Source organism: Chanodichthys erythropterus, chromosome 10 (genome assembly GCF_024489055.1).
Source record: "Chanodichthys erythropterus isolate Z2021 chromosome 10, ASM2448905v1, whole genome shotgun sequence".
Classification (NCBI taxonomy): Eukaryota; Metazoa; Chordata; class Actinopteri; order Cypriniformes; family Xenocyprididae; genus Chanodichthys; species Chanodichthys erythropterus.
Window position 1 is genome coordinate 35,073,802 of NC_090230.1, and position 18,210 is coordinate 35,092,011.

Below are 18,210 nucleotides of genomic sequence, written 5' to 3' on the forward strand. Positions count from 1 at the left end.
CTTTACCCCGCTGCCCCTTTTCCGTCCTCTGTCCTGGGCAGAAAACAGCTAAAGTTCTCATAGCGTTGGAAATAAGGAGCAGACGCCCAACTTGTGTGCCAGACCTCCTCCCCATTCCAACCCTTTGTGTTTTTATGTGGTCCTTCCCCATTAAATGCCTGAAAACCGGTAGTTTACTAAAAATAGAAAGCAGCACAGCTAAAAATAGCTCCGGCCCGGCAGTCGTGCCAAGGAAAATGGAGAAGAATAGGCTTGGAGTGCCGGAGAGAGAGAGAGAGAGAGAGGACAACCACGCTTGTTTTTCCCCCCACTCGATTTTCTCTCTGAGAAAAACTGACCACAGACAGCTGCGTACTTCACTAAAGCTTAAATCAAACTTGTTAGGGTGGCGTTTTCACACTTTTAAGAGAGGAAAGGAAGAGTTCAGTTGATTACGTGACTTCTCGTGGCATGCTCCTCTACACTTCCCAGACTGTTTCTGTCGGCTCATATCTGCCATCTGTTCTGCTATGTAAACTTGAAAACACGGTGTGAAATTTGAGCGTGCAGTGAACTCAGCCCACATTTGGGTCATTGTTCTGATCCGCTCATGCTTAGAGTTTGAAACGCAGTATTTACTGCCCTGTTTTCTTCATCCTCGATTGAACGACATCAGAGGGCGGTTTTACATTCCACGATTAATCTGAACCTTGTTGCGTGAGTCAGGTTTTCCAAGACACAACGCCGAGCCAACGCAGCACAAAATAGTTCGCTTTTACCAGGACTCTATTCTTTCTAACAGTGCTAATTGTTAGCCGGCAACAATAATGTTTTTGAAGCCTATTTCCAGATTTACTGCCCTTGAAAATGAGTTTGAAAAGACAAAAGCTGTTAATTGATGGTGAGGGAGGAATGCTTTATTTCTCTTTAGTGTTGCATCCGATTGTAGATGCCGTGGCAAGTCAGGTCGGGCCGTTAATGTGGCAAAATAGACAGTTCATTCTGGAGACTGTGAATGATTGGGGCCCACAAGAGCCCATTATTGGGCTACAGTAAAGGGCTTTGTGTTCTACAGGGCTTGATCAGTCATAATTTAACATGAATAACCATACTGTCCTCTATAGATGTGGCAATGGAAAAACAAGGACAGTGCTAGACTGCTGAGTGGTCACATGACAACAAATGTAAAGTGATGGCATGCTTGTGTGTGATAATGTGCGATTATGTACAGAAAGGCCCAAGAGGGAATTCTTTAAAGTGGACCTAAAATGCCCTTTTAAAAGATGTAATATAAGTCTCTAGTGTCCACAGAATGTGTCTGTGAAGTTTCAGCTCAAAATACCCCACAGATCATTTATTATAGCTTGTCAAATGTGGGTCTTTTGCGCATGTCCCTTTAAATGCAAATGAGCTGCTGCTCCCGGCCCTCTTTCCAAAATTTTTGTAATTTAACTCGATGAATCGTTTCAGCCTAAGTACCGGCGTAGTAATGGTATAGTAGTTTCAGTAACGGTGTTCAACCTTACATTGTTCAAACCAGAGTCGGACACTGATGGAGAGACTCAGGAAGAAGTTACAACTTTTAGAATGAAACTGGACATTTCTGAAGTTGATTCAACTCATCCACTAGCATGTGCCGTCATGTTAATCTTTTATGCAAATCCAGCGTTGAATTGACCCTCGTTTGTGAAGCAGTCCGGTGTAAAATGACGGCATGACAACAACACTCTACTACAACAACTCTTCCTCTTCTCTAAAGCAGCCCAACATGACCTCACCGGCTTTGTTACGTATTCTAGGGGGCAGGGTTTATGTAAATGTTAGGGTTAGTGATGTCACCAACCTGGGAAGAAGCTCGTTGTAGTCTCCCTTTGCATTGAACCTTGAGCGTTGTAACTTTGCAGATGTTGTTTATGCTCAAACAGCAACATTACACACTAACTAAAGTTAAAAAGTTGGCCTGCTTTGGCTTGATCATCCTAGGAATGATCCTGTGAGGAATTTTTGCGTCGCGTCAGCTGCAAAGCCAGGAGGTGTCGTTTCCGAAGCCACCCAAGAGCACCAGGGAGCATAAGGACGTTCACTTTTTTCAAGCCTAACTCGGTTTCGGGATACTCTTCCGCTTCCTTGCGGTTGGATTGGATATCCATTGGGCCGGTTACTGTCGTAATTATGCTCTCGAGTGCGTTTAATACCAAACACACGGCGCTCAACTCGTGGCAGTAAAAGAGAGGGCCTTTGATTCGTTATTATAGGGTACTGAGAGCATCAAAGGAGGTAAATTACCCAGAAGTCCCCAGTGTGGCATTTTCCAAACGTTGCCCAGCTGCTGTGGTCAGAGCAGCTGGTGGAAAGAGCCCTGGAGGAGGGCCAGACAGTGCCACGCATTGGCCATGCGACCTGCCGCAGGAACGGGGGCGTCCCTGATTGCTCACCCGTACATCTCTAGTAGGATTCCGCCTCTTTTACGGTCGGAATCAGTACGGCTTTCGTTTTCCACCCAGATCCATCTGCTTTTGATAAACCAAGCTTGATCTACCAGTGTTTAGGCAACACAAATCGACTCTTATTTAGGTCCTTTCTGTGACATTCGGACTGATAATTTGCAATTTCCTTTCTCTTTAACATGCTTTTCTGTTACAATAACTGCTGCTGCACTTGTCTTTTCATAGTTTTGTGCTGCCAGTTTGTGACTCACTGCGTAAATCAACAACTTTCCACACAGGCAAACATGACACATGCACACATGCCATTTGAAGAGGTGGAATAAGTTCTTAGTCGATTATCCCTACTGACACACGAGACAATAAGGCGACAATTCCTTGAACCAAGCTGCCTTTTTGTGGTCACATGCTCTCAGTTTGATTGCTTTTTTTCTGGGCGTCTTGGATGTGGTCTGTGTTTATGCAGACGGGCAAAATGCAGTGCCACCTTGGTGTGTGTGTGTGTGTGTGTGTGTGTGTGTGTGTGTGTGTGTGTGTGTGTGTGTGTGTGTGTGTGTGTGTTCTTTGAAGGGAAGACAAGTCACACATGAGGCCTCTTCAATGTTTCGATTGTTTCTCCAAGACAGCAGCGTGGCTAGAGATTTTCCTGCTTTTCATGTCATTCAGCTCTCTTACTGTATTTTAGTTTCTATTTTTATGTCTCCTAAAGAATTTTTAAAGAAACATCTGATACTTATGGACGATTGTTTCCACCACTAAACAAAAAAATAAAAAGGTAATTGCGACTTTTTGTCTCACAATTATGACTTTTTTTCTCACAATTGCGAGATTTAAAGTTGCAGTTGCGAGTTAAAGTAAGAATTGCGTGATATAAAGCCGCAATTGCGTCTTATAAAGTTACAATTGTGAGATATAAACTCGCAATTCTGGAAAAAAAAACAAACAAACAATTTTTTCCCCTCACATCTGGACATTATAACACGCAATTGCGATTTTATATCTCACAATTTGGAAAAAAAAGTCAGAATTATGAGATTTAAACTCGCAATTGCGACTTATAAAGTCAGAATTGCAAGATATAAACTCACAATTCTGACTTTTTTCTCGCAATTGTGAGTCTGTAACTCTCAATTCTGACTTCATATCACACAATTCTGACTTTACAACTCGCAACTGTGAGTTTTGTCTTGCAATTCTGAGAGAAAAAAAGTCAGAACTGTGAGATATAAACTCAAGTTTTTTTTTATATTATTTCTCTTTAGGCATTGAAGCTGAAGTTGATGCTTAAATTATTGCATAATTGAGAAATCCATAGTCTTCTGATTTATGAAGGAGCAAACTCTGAACAATACACTCTATTTGTTTATATTTTAATATATCCTATAACATTTTATGAGAAACATCTGAGACAATGTTGATAATTACTTTAAACAATTAAGAACTCCAATAAGTCTCTTGAGCTATAAAAGAGCAACCAATGAGAAATATAATCATTGTCAACAATATAATGTCAGCAATTGTCTCATTTTTATTTCTCCTAATGCATTTGAGGAGAAACATCAGCAACAAAGCTGAGAGGAAATGTGAATGAGAACTCCATAAAGTCTCCCGTGTGTGCCGTTTGACTCCCATTTCTCAGACTTTGCCCTTGTTTAAAGTGTCTCCTGACAGTGGATTGTAATGAGCCTGGTTTGAGGTGAGGGGAGACCACCCATGTGGACCCAGAAGAGGGTACAAAGTGACGTGACGCACTTGGTCCGTCAGCTGCTGGCCAGCAAACGGCATCGGTCAGCTGTCTCCACATGTTACCACCTGCTACTGCACGTACAACATGGTTTCTCCGCTGAAGGTTACCGGCTAGCACGCTATATAGGACGCCATGTCTACATGCGGACAGACTGGGGCTGTCTTTGCCGTGTGGGAGAGGGATGCAGCGCTGGTTTAATTAGGAGCAAGTCTCCACAGAGTTGAGAAGACTAGGAGCAGAAGGAGGCGCTGATGGCTGTGTCTCTCCTCTCCTTTCTTCTCCTCTCCGTCCTCATGACGGCACACTTCAACTTCAGCTGAATTCATTTTTTTCTTTTACTTTATTTGAAGCAAAGTAATCAACAAACTTTTATAAAGGCGGGAGACATCAATCTGATCGTTGTACTGTAAAAAAGTGCTCAGAGGTTGCTCTCAGAGTGGAGGAGAGGTTTTATTTACAGCCAGAAACATTTTGAAATGCAACAAAATGCAAGCATTTACAGTCACATACTGTACAGACTAATTTTGGGTCTAAAAATCAATTAACTCTCAGATGTCCTTAAAATAGATATAAATTAGACTTTTTTATGGCAATGCTGACAATGGAAAGCAACTCTAATTGTGTCATGAATCTCACCTGGGCATTTCGTAACACAACAAAATGAAAGTATATGGGTTTAAATACACACTTACACCATGTTTTGGATCTAAGAATTAACTTTGTCTCAGATATTTCTTCTAACATTCTTAAAATATGCATAAATGAATCAAGAGTTGGCATACAGTACGAATATAGATATAGAAAATGAATCTAGATGGCATATGCCAGATAATTTGGTCTTGGGAGAAACTGATGAGAAATATATTTATGTTTATGTTGAGTTGTGATGTAACACAAGGTCTTTTTCCAAGGTTAAATAGCCAACTTAAGGGGATAGTTCCCCAAAAAATGACATTAATGATTCATGTTAACTGACTTTACGGTTTCTGAAAAACTTTTTTTGTCCATACCAGGGTTATTATTAGTTAATTGAAATAAAGCTGAAATAATATAAAATATAAATATTAGATGAAAAACCTAAACGAAATTAGAAATGTTGCCTTGGCAACTAACTGCAATAAGTTTGATTGACCACTAAATTACTAAATGAATTATTAAATAAAAACTAAAACTGAACTAGAACGGAAAAATAAATTAAACCTAAATATATATAAAAAATTATATATATATATATATATATATATATATATATAAATAAATGTCAGAAACACAACAAAATTACAAAAAAAAAAAAAATCTAAAAATAAAAGCTAATTTAAAACATTAATAGAAACCGTATATTAATGCACTGTAAAAATATATTATTGGTTAAACTTTAAAGTAGTAAGTTACCTGGTTGCCTTAAAATTTTGAGTTCATTGAAAAAAAAAAATTTGAGTTAATACAACAAAGGAGATTGGTTTAACAAATAGCAACTCAAAATATTATGTTATCTGAACCACATTAATTATCTAAGTTGATCTGACAAAAGAAAAAAGTCAAGATAACAAATCATGAAAATATTTTTTTTTACAGTGTAATAATAAATAACACTGAAAGCCAATGCAGACCAATGCTGTGTTCTTCAAAATCTCTTCTTCTTTGACATGAGGGGGAGTACATTTTCTTTTGTTGGGTGACCAACTAATTTAAGCAAATATTGTCACTTGCTCTCCATTAAATCTCACTGCCGTCTAGAAGAAGTAATTGAGATATTAAAGTTCTGTCACGCTCTCGTCGTTGTCCTGTCTCTGGTGTGTAATGAACTAAACAGGAATGCTCTGCTGATCACGACCCTCCCTCTGTTGGTCTGGAGCGGTTCGTGCCGGTCTGAATGTTTAGTCTGCTGATGTCAGGCTTTGGGATCCAGCCGTGCTGCTAAAAGCACCGAGCTGGGTCGGACTGTGAGCTGGAGGTGTCAGCGACCCACAGACGGTTGGTGTAGGGTTGCTGGGATGCTGCTGGGTGGTACTGGGGCAAAAAATAGCCTTCTACGGCCATCCCTGGGGTTTGAGGCTGTGATTGGCTGTGGCCCCGGACCCTCCCCCTCCTCTTGAGCTGGGGAGATTTGTTGGACAGGTGCAAACGCCCTGACAGGTGGAGATGTCTTGAATGAGTGGAATTGCTGTGGTCCAGCGATGTGGCCGCTTGCTGGCGAGCGAAGCGCAAAGACCAAGCAGAAAGATAAGTCAAGCTGCGTAGCTCAATGTCACTTTAGATCAGCTTTTCCCCTGAATTTAACTCACAAAAACACAGACAAAACACACTGGAAGTGTCTTATTCTGACATGGGAAACTCTTAAACCTAAAATCAAACATTCATCTTCTGCTATGAGTATTAATAATAGTGTTGTTTTGCTTAACAAGCACCACAAATGACAGCAGAGTGATCACTGTACAGTTTTATTCCATTTTAAGTCAAAATTTGCTCAAACTAGACTCTCAGAGGCTTCAGATGAAAGGATTAAGCTCTTCAGAGGAATCAAAGGCTCATGTTTCACAAGCAGGAAAAGCTTGATTTGTTTTCAAATGTAGCCCTCGTGTGGTCAAACAGGAAAATGCTCCATATTCTTGAAGCGATATTCAGGGTTGTTGAATAAGCTCAGCATGCTAACAGCATCTGTGGCATGTTGTCGTTTATATTTATCTATCTATCTGTATGTATGTATGTATGTATGTATGTATGTATGTATGTATGTATGTATGTATGTATGTATGTATGTATGTATGTATGTATGTATGTATGTATGTATGTATGTATGTATGTATGTATGTATGTATGTATGTATGTATGTATGTATGTATGTATGTATGTATGTATGTATGTATGTATGTATGTACGTACGTACGTACGTACGTACGTACGTACACACACACACACACACACACACACACACACACACTGGTGGGTAGATTACTTACAAATTGAAGTCTGCTACTGATTCCAAATTACATGATAAAAATTGTAATTAGTAATGTAATCCACCACGTCACATTTAAGGTAATATAGTCTGACTACTTTTTGATTACTTTTAGATTACTTTTTTATCACACTGATTTGAATAGGATAATCTTGGACAATATTGATATAAAAATTAAAAAGAGAAAGAAAATATATTCCATTCTTTGTTATCAACAACATAAAGTGCATTAATGATTAGATTACATCAGGGTTTCGCAGACTGGGGTTCGTGAGTTTAATGAGAAGCTATTAAGTAGTTAAATCATACAAAAGTAAAATTAAAATAAATAATTTTAAAATTTTAAAAATAACATTTTATTTGTTTACCTGTCATGTGACCTTTAACCGACATCAGAAAACAATGAAATTAATTTAATTTATTATTATTTTTATTATTGGCTTAATTTTTTTTAACTTATTAACTTAAAATCTCAGGGGTAACTTCATGTAAATATATTATGACAGAGGGTCAGCTGACAAAAAAAAAAAAGTCGAGAATTGTTAGAATAACATCAGTAATCATGTAATCAATAAAAAAAGTAACTGTAGTCTGATTAGTCTGATATTTTAAAATGTAATGTAATCTAATTACAAGTACTTAATTTTTGGAATTGGATTATGTAATTTTACATGTATTCAGTTACTACCCAGCACTGCATATATATATATATATAAAATATTAAAAAAATACACACACACACACACACACACTTTATACTTCACATTTTGACTGTATACAGTCTATAGAGTTTAATCATTTTTGTGTATTTGTTTCAGACTCTGAGGAAGAAGGGTCTAAACGGCTGTGACAGTCCTGATATTGATGCTGAAGATTCAGGACACAGTCCAGAATCTGAGGACAAATATCGCAAAATCAACGAGGACATTGACCTGATGATCAGCAGGCAGAGACTGTGTGTAAGTGCAGAACTGGTGGCCGACCAATTTGGAATCTTAAAATACAGAAAAATATTAGATATTAGATAATTCACTTTGACGCAGTACATTTTTCACCGTTGTGAATGTAAAAATTTTACAAGATTGAATGATTTTCATTTGATTTTGGTTTATAGGCCATCCCCCAGTCTAATTACGACATGCCCATCTCAATCCCTGTGAGCAACCCCAACAGCCTGATCTACAGCCACCCAGGAGCATCCCTGGGGAACCCCAACCTGCTGCCGCTGGCCCACCCCTCCCTCCAGAGGAACAGCATGTCCCCTGGAGTGACCCACCGGCCCCCGAGTGCAGGCAACACAGGTACCGACCCCTCACCGGGCTCTCCACTTTGCCGGGGACTCCGGACCGGAGTACAGTTTCAAATAATGTTCATTTACACACTTTCCTGACATCATTAGAGAGCAGCTCTGCTGAGGACCACCAACAGCTCCACTGAGGCTATGAAAACACGCCTCGCATGTATTCAAACACCGCATACAGATCATTACATACGCTCAAATATTTCTTTCAGCCATACTCAGCTGTGCCGTGCCGGGCCTATAATATAAACACTGTGTACTCAGCAGAACTCCTGAGGTTGTCCCAGAGCCGAAAAAAAAAGTGTCTGTCTCAATGGGAGTTTTTGGCTGCTTGTAAAGGAACTCCCGGTTTTCAACAGGGCAAATAAAGATGACCATATTTTCCTTTTAACTCCCGTTTTGCCTTTTGAAAAGTCTGCGTTTGTGGTCTAGGTTGAGAGGAAGTTTGGTCAGTTTAGGATTTATCAAAACACATTATCCGTACTCTGAGCACATGTGTATGGGTGTTTCTTCAACTGTCGCAGGGATTGATTATAATGAAAACATACAGATTTTAGACTTTATTTTTGTTATATGAATATTACCATGCCTCCATCTTTCACATAAAAGAAAGTGATTTGTTTTACCAGACCCAGACTGTATCTGAAAATGTGAAAATCCTTCATAAAAATATTTATTAAAGTAAAATATAATGAAAAATCTTTGAAATGAGAAAAATATTTGTGTTTATATTTCTTTATTTATATTTGTAATATATATTAGTGCTGTCAAATCGATTAATCGTGATTAATCACATCTAACATAAAAGTTTGTGTTTGTGCAATTAATCGCGATTAATCGATTGACAGCACTAATATATATGTCTATGTTTATTATTTCTTTATTGGTTATATTTATTTATATTTGTATATATAATATATATATGGTGTCAATATAAGTGGTGTCAAATTGATTAATCTTGATTAATTGCATCTAACATAAAAGTATGTATATGTCTGTATGTATGCAATTAATCGTGATTAATCATTTTGACAGCACTAATATATCTGTATATATTTGTATATTTATGTTGTTTTAAATATATTTTATTTTTTACTTAAAAATTTGTAAACTATAAAACTATTAAAATGTAATTAAATATTTTATTTAATAAATTAGTTAAAATTGTTAAACTCCAAGTTCAGAAATCAATGTTAAGTGGTCTCTTATTTTTTCCCATGGTTATATATATATATAATTTTTTTTTGACTCATATATATTTACATTAATTGAATGCTGAAATGAAACATAAATATAACTATAACATGCTTTACATGAAATATAGGGAGGAAAAAATACATTTTATTCCAAAAATATATGTTTATAATATAAACATAAAATATAAAAATATATAAAAATATATATTTACAATATAATTTCTGCCACCGTCATTTCCACCACAGACTGATTTGATGTGTGTTGGAAATGCACAAAAAACCTGTCAGAATTCTCCCGTGATGCACGTATGTGTGCCATTGGATATTGTTAGTAGACAAGTGTGACAGTGTGAAAAGTCTTAAGGAAGTTTAATTTCTAAAAGTTCACATGGCCAAAAGAAACATCCAGATATGTGTGCTTAGAATGTATATATAAGAAAAAGCGGAAGCAATGGGAAGAAAAATGAACAAAGTGGTAGAAAAAGACAGTCTGTGGTGGCGTACGTGTGGGAAGTGTAATCCTTCTGTGGGCTTGTTATTATTGTCTAAAAAGATCTATTTTGTGCTCTGGTCAGAGTCCTTCTGACCGCAGTGTCTGTCCTGTCATTATCCTTGGCCCTCCTGGAACAATTTGCTTCGTATTACAGGAGCAAAACTAAATATGAGTCTTGGCACGGACCACGACGTCTGAAACCGCGCAGACTTTTCAAAGGTTTTTCTTGGACGGTGACATCTTCTCCATAGGGCCGAACAGGGGTTTGTGGGTTCGGATAGACTTACAGACGGGATTTTTTTTCATGCTGGCTTTCATGCGTGTATCTTAGTGAACGCTCGAATGTCGAACGGTCCGTCTGGCCGCAGGAAGGAGGCGGCAGTCAGGCGTGGCGTATGTGTTTTGAGTGTCAGTCTAGTTTAATGTCTTCTCTGTCCTATCCTCAGGTGGCCTTATGGGTCCAGACCTCAGCAGCGGAGTGGGCACCAGTGCTGGTAAGAGTGATGTACAGTATATTTACCATACGTGTATATGTTTGCCGTCTCAGTAGACAGACGGAGCCGCTCGGTTTGATTCAAAGCTTCCTTGTGCTTGGCTAGTTCCTCCCCGGATATTTACCCAGCGCACCGCTGTAGGATGTTGCGGCGAAACGTCTTAAATAGTATATTTAAAGAACCGTTTCATAAAAAACATCCTATGGCGAATTCTAATATGATGAAGCCGTCAACACCTCCGTTAGGCGAGAGGAAGCATAACATGATATATTCATAGAATGTCAAGATTTGAGTCTGTGATTCCACCACAAAAGATCTAAAAAAGCTTAAATTATGTACCGTTTGTAGTTTCAAAGTCTGTGAACGCAGTTCATTCATGAAAAAGATTATAAGCCGCTAACATTTGAGCTAACGCATGCATGAAAGAGTGTTACCGAAGCTCAAAGAAAATGGACTTTGCACATTGTCACAGTAGTGGATTTAAACTCACTGGCTGTCAACACCATCACTGCTTCGGTGCAGAGGACCCAAGCGGACCGTAATGAAATGCAACTGTTGAAAACGTGTATGACAGGACGACAACATGATCAACATCTAAGAGTGATTATAAACCTTCTGAGAAAGTGTCCAAAAGTAAACTTTTGGAAAGATGGCTGCTGCTCTACATTTGACATTTTTTTCCCCCCAATCATTTTTTCCATAGTTCTGTGGCGTTATTGTGACAGATGGCAACAATTTAGTGACAGCGTCTTCAAAAAGACCACAGAACTAATATTGTAGCTGACTTCTTAGAGGGCATGTGGAAACATAAAATATCTATGAAAAGATAAAATATAATGAAAACAACCACAGATACGATAAAATGTGACAACTGTGACAGCAGTCAGATTCACCAAGTCATTTTAAGTTCAATTGCCAAATTTTTCCTGACCTCTTCAAACAAGAAGTAGTTCTTTTTGACAATTTTTTTTAAGGTTTTTTTTCTTCTTTTTTTGCCAAGTAGGGAAAAGTAACTTGGATATGTAAAGGATAATCCACAGTTAGCTGTGCATTAAATGATTTTAATGCATGCCATCCGACGTGAAGCGGATTGACAAGTTAAAGCTGTCATTGATGTTTGACTGGAAATGATGGTTATTTTCATCAGCTATGAATCGTTAAGGCCCATTCACACCAAGAACAATAACTATAAAGATAATGTTATAGTTCTAAAAATCCTTCTAAATATAAAAGAATAGCAGAATCACCACAGCTGTAATGATAATTATATAGATAAATGATATTTTTGGGATCACTTTCAGAATTATTTTTTTCCAGCTGTTGAACGGCCAATCGGAATCCATTCTAATTTAAGGGCTTGCCCATTTAAAATGGCAGATGACTTTGCGGAGAAGTTAATCACCGAGCTCCAGAAAAAGCCACCACTGTTTGACTAGTCAATTCCCGTTTTCAACGATACTTTAAAGAAAACTGATATATATATATATATATATATATATATATATATATATATATATATATATATATATATATATATATATATATATATATATATATATGGAAAACAATCGTTCATGCCCTCAGAATAAGTGGGGAGAAGTATTAACGATGAGATCATTATGCCAGACTAGCAAACAGTGTAAAATAAAATTACCTCAGGTATCCAGTGCTAGTTTTTATTCCACTATATTGACTTTGTCAGCTAAATTCACTGTTAGATTAGATCGATTACACTAGCTATTCACTCGAAACATAGCATGCTGAGGACATCTGCTGGTTAAAGCCGTGTAAATGCAACAACAACAGCAAAAACATGTTGAAACCGCAGCGCAAGCTTAGAATAAACAGAGCGTTATCATTCGTTAGTGTGGATGCAAATATTTCTTGGTGTGAACGGGCCTTTAGATCTATAGCATTCTGTCCACTTTAAATCAGACACAGAGATAAAATAGTGCAATAAGGTTACATTTTATTTGATTTGAATTATAACATTTAGCCTATTGAGAGAGAGAGAGATGTGTGTGAATTACCTGCATCCGTGCAGCGTCTCTCTACCAGCAGTGAAGCTGTGAGTTGAATTACTTCAAAGACACTCCTATATTACTCCTTGCTGAGTATTATAAGCGATTCAGTAGCGAAGCTGCGGAACAGCGTTGACAACAACTCTCTCCTGAATGATTCTCTCTTTGTGTGCAGCGTAATCTCCAATCTCTATGTGCGAATGACGCGCGTGTGTGTTTAAACGATAGCAGCGCATTTATATAGAATGGTGATTAAACTGACTGGAACTACCTGTGCATTAAACGGCTTTATTGAACACCTTCCAGCCAATCAGAATCAAGTATTCAGACAGACCATGGTATAACTTGTCAGTGCTGGCAAATTGCCATTGTATGAAAACATAACAGATATACATATATACATTTAATTAAATCTCCAGTAATATATCTATCATTAGTGTACACATGCTTACTCAGACTCGTGTACCTAAATGAAAATTAGTATAAAAGAAACAATCGCATAATCAGGATTATTTTTAATGATGCTTTTGATTAGATTTAAAGATATAACAACACAGAAATTGAATCTTCAAAAATACAATTATAAAAAATATATATATTAAATGTATATTTTATAATTATGATTATAAAACATTGTATTATTAGTATTATTAAATGTAAATGTAAATTATTATTATTAAATAATCCGGAAAATGTATAAACACAATAAATGTTTAAAATTATTATAATTATAATTAATAATAACTAGTAGTAGTACTAGTAGTAGTAGTAGTAGTAGCAGTATTAATTATTACTATAATTATTATTGTTATTATTATTATTATTATTAATAAATTATCCAGAAAATTACTAAACAATACAGAAAAGTGTTTATCTGTTATTTCAACCAAATATGCTGTGAAATTTACATTTAAGTGGTTTAATTATCAGTTATGCAAATGTGGGGACACAGTCATAATTTATTGACGTTTAAAGCTTTATTATGTTAAAAATAATGTTTTTTTTCTTCTATTGTTTAATATATGAAAAAAGAAATCCAATACATTTCCATCAATCTCCATTAGTGTTTCGATAATATTTCTATATTGTATTTATAAAAGTGAAATTGCTCTGACATGTTTAGCAGTGGTTGCTGTTGTCAGGTCCACTATAGTATTGTGAACGTGTGCTGTACGGTCACTGGTGTTAGATTGACGCGTCCTCTTTGACTGTCCCACAGGAAACGGGTATGGGAACCACCGCAACTCCCCTGGTTTGCTGGTCTCTCCGGGGAGCATGAGCAAGAACATGCAGGCCAAGTCTCCTCCACCCATGAGCATGAGCATGAGCAGCCGCAAGCCCGACCTACGCGTCCTGATCCCTCCCGGCTCAAAGAACACCATGCCCTCCATCGTAAGTTTACACATTAAAATATCATCACTGGCCGTCAAGTCCAGCTGCGATTAGTTTGGGATTTAAATCCACGTGCCCTTTAATGCTAAACATACCAGCATTGCCCATATAAAACCAATTCAGACCATCAAATATATGCTATAGAGAAGTTTCTTCACTTTTACTAGAACTAATTAGAACTGTATTCTTTTAACTGCTCACCAGTCGGAGGATGTTGACATGTTGCTGGTAAGTAATATCATTGCACATTTGCAGTAAAACATGATTAACCATTGAACAGAGTAGCCTATACAGACAAACAAGTTTTGTGTCAAATGCACACTGACACAACACAGTCTCATTCCTCTGTTGCCAAGGGGACTGCTTTAGTGGTTCCCATAGCAACAGTGAACAGTGATGGCTGGATGTTAGATGATTGCAGGGTGGAGGGTAATTACCCGTTATTGGTCACATGATCTATTAAGCGGAGCAGATATGACACCACCTGCACATTTACTGTTTGTCCTGCGCAACTGAATCATATTTCTTTCCCACAGAACCAGAGAATAAACAACTCCCAGTCCGCCCAGTCTCTGAGCACACCAGTGGTTTCTGTAGCCACGCCCACTCTGCCAGGCCAGGGAATGGGCGGCTACCCATCAGCCATCTCTACCTCATACGGTACAGGTGAGTGCTGTTGAAAACAATCAATATATAATATAATATAATATAATATAATATAATATAATATAATATAATATAATATAATATAATATAATATAATATAATATAATATAATATAATATAATATACTGTCAAATTCATGTTAACCTTTTCAGTTCAACATTTGTAAACAATATAAACAACTCAATTAACTTTTTTTTATTTGTAAATAATGTTTAATTTATGCATTTATTAGCAGATGCTTTTATTCAATATTATATTATATATTTTCTGCTGTAAAATCGATTAATCGCATCTAACATAAAAGTTTGTTAATATATATGTGTGTGTGTGTGTATATATATATATATATATATATATATATATATATTATATCATATATACTTACAGACGCACATATAGAAACTTCTGTTTGATGCGATTAATTGATTTTACAGCACTTTATTTTATATTATATTATATGCTTTCTTATGCTCACCAAATCTGTATTTATTTCATAATACAGAAATATTGTGAAATTATGTATATATACATAATTATATATATATATATATATATATATATATATATATATATATATATATATATATATATATATATATATATATATATATATATACATAATTATATATATATAAACATTTGTGAGCATTTATTTGAAATAAAAATCTTTTGAAAACATTATACATGTCTTTACTGTCACTTGCAATTTAATTCATCCTTTCTGAATAAAATTAATTTCTTTAAAAAAATCCTACTAACCCCAAATTTTTTTTTGAAAAATAGTGTATATTTAAATTATTTTTAATATTGTAATTGAATTTATTATTATGTATATTTAGATTTTTTTACTACCATCTGTTTTTCATAATTCATTATTTATGTAGGCACCTTTATGGTTTATTTATCTGAAGTGTATTTATTACACCACCAGGTGGCGTCATTGACTCAATATTCTTTCAGCATCTTCTTGTTACAGTAACACAGGAGGAGATTCAGTACAGTCCATATGCAGTGTGTTAAATAGAGATCTTTCTCTCCCCTTCTAGAATATTCTCTCAGCAGTGGAGACCTGTCCTCTCTGTCCGGATTTAACAGCTCGGCTTCTCTTCATCTGGGTTCAATGACCGGCTGGCAGCAAAACATGCAGCATTCTGGTCTAGGACATCTAGGGTGAGCATCTTCACCCTGACCTGTGCACCCAAAACACACTGAAGAACAGCTGTAATGCTCACTATATCCACAGACAAATCACTGTGGCCATGTGCAGTGTGTCATATCATAATATACGGGCTAGAAATACAGTGGGATTTTTAATTAAAATTCAACATTTTTAAATTACAAATATGATATAATATAATATAAATTGTCAGATTCATGTTAATTTTTCACTTCAACTTTCACTCAAATTGTTTTGCTGGTAATTTGGGATTTTATTTTTAATACAATGCAAAACTTTTAATTAAAAATGTCAAACTTATAATATAATAATAATGTTAATGTTTTCAGTTCAACTTTTTACTTGAATTGTTTTCTTAGGAATCAGTTTTTTTATTTTTATTGGAATGCAAAATTTTAATTAAAAATATCAAAATGCGTTATAATATAATATAATATAAAAAAAATCTTTTTTTGGTTTAGTTCAACTTTTCACTTTAATTATTTTGCTGGTAATCTGGGATTTATTTTTATTAAAATGCAAAATTTTCAATAAAAATATTAAAATATAATATAATATACATTTTCAAATTCATGTGTTTTTGTTCAGTTCAACTTTTCACTTGAATTACATTGCTGGGAATCTGGGATTTTATATTTATTAAAATGCAAAATTTTCAATAAAACAGATCAAACTATAATAATATATAATACATTCTCAAATTTGTTAATATTTTCAGTTAGAATTTTTGAATTTTCACTTAAATAATATTATATGTCATAAATTTAACTAGATGTCTCAAATTTTTGTACACCAATTTACAATTTTAAAAGCACAGATGATTCATTAAAACCTGAGTGATAGTTTGCATTAATCTTTCAAAAATTGTGGGAAATTTATACTTTTTGCCATTGATATTCTGTCACCACCTGTATTGTGTAAACAGCAGTGTAACTAGTGTCAGTGAGCTGGCACGTTTTTCCTCAGCCTATAACCGTGTCTTTCCTCTCTGCCCACAGGAACTGCACCAGCACACAGTTATGCCAGAGCTCCACCCTCTCGCTGCCGTCCAATCAGAGCCTGCACATCAAATCTGAACCCGTCTCTCCTCCCCGAGACCGGGCGGGAGGCACTCCGGGCGGCTACGCTCAGCCTCTGCCCCCTCCTCCGCCCCAGCCGGCGTCCCAGCAGGGTCAGCTACGGCAGGACGCGGGCCGCTCCCCGGTCGACAGCCTGAGCAGCTGCGGCAGCTCGTACGAGGGCAGCGACCGCGAGGAACACCGCGCCGACTTCCACTCGCCCATGGGACTGCTGAGACCTTCTCAGGACGAGCGGCACAGCCCGTCCGTCAAGCGCATGCGTCTGTCCGAGGGCTGGGCCTCGTGATTGCGCGGCCTGGGCTGGCTTTTCTATGTGGAGATTTCACTTTAGTATTATTATATTTGTTTCTGCGGAGTGTGAGTGCTACATCAAGTATTAAAACTGATATATATATAAGATAAACAGGGGAGGGAGGGTGGGCGTGTTTGTGATTTGGGGTTGGGGGCAAGGGACATGCATTGCTTGTGCCACGTGTGGGGAAAAACTACAAAAAAATACTAGTGCTGTCAAAAGATTAATCGTGATTAATCGTGATTAAACACGTTTAAAATAAAAGTTTGTGTTTACATAATATATGTGTGTGTACTTTGTATATTTATTATGTATATATAAATACACACACATGCTTGTATATATTTAACAAAAATATACTTCATTTATTTTACTGCTGTCAAACGATTAATCGCGATTAATCGCATCCAAAATAAGTTTGTTTGCATAATATATGTGTGTACTGTGTGTATTTATTATGTGTATATAAATACATATATACATTTACACACTTGCATGTATATATTTAAGAAATATTTACATGTATGAGTGTATGTGTATATATATATATATATATATATATATATAAAATACATAACTGTAATATATTTTTGTCAAATGTATACATGCATGTATGTGTATGTATATATACATAATAAATATACACAGTACATACATATATTATGTAAACAAACTTATTTTGGATGCGATTAATCGTGATTTTTTTGACAGCATTAATTTATATATATATAAAAATTGGTATTTATACATTATAAATTATATATACATATACAAGTAAATATTTCTTAAACATATACATGTTTGTACGTATATTACGTAAACAAACTTTTATTTTGGATCCGATTAATCGCGATGAATCGTTTGACAGCACTAAAAAATACACATGCAATTTTACATACGTGTGTATGTATGTATACAAGCATACAGGATTAAAAAGAGAAGTCTGGTACTCTTGTTTGGTAAAGCTACTT

The 18,210-nt window shown here is 36.1% G+C and overlaps 2 protein-coding genes across 3 annotated transcripts in view; both read left to right on the forward strand.

Moving 5' to 3' along the window:
• cetn3 (centrin 3) overlaps nt 1-2,923 on the forward strand; it is a 70,144-nt gene extending 67,221 nt beyond the window's left edge. Inside the window, exon 6 of the transcript XR_010896174.1 lies at nt 1,646-2,923. The gene's annotated coding sequence lies outside the window, so the exon portion shown is untranslated. The remainder of the gene's footprint in view (nt 1-1,645) is intronic.
• The window catches only part of mef2ca (myocyte enhancer factor 2ca), a 39,889-nt gene extending 22,534 nt beyond the window's left edge, over nt 1-17,355 (forward strand). The window contains exons 4-10 of one of the 2 annotated variants that reach the window (XM_067397527.1): nt 7,948-8,088; nt 8,244-8,430; nt 10,565-10,612; nt 13,853-14,025; nt 14,562-14,685; nt 15,738-15,861; nt 16,867-17,355. In XM_067397527.1, the coding sequence (XP_067253628.1) occupies nt 7,948-8,088; nt 8,244-8,430; nt 10,565-10,612; nt 13,853-14,025; nt 14,562-14,685; nt 15,738-15,861; nt 16,867-17,233 (1,164 nt within the window). In that variant the 3' untranslated portion in view covers nt 17,234-17,355. Of the gene's footprint in view, nt 1-7,947; nt 8,089-8,243; nt 8,431-10,564; nt 10,613-13,852; nt 14,026-14,561; nt 14,692-15,737; nt 15,862-16,866 lie in introns of both variants that reach the window. The other variant, XM_067397526.1, reaches the window with a different exon arrangement.
• The last annotated feature ends 855 nt before the right edge of the window (nt 17,356-18,210 follow it).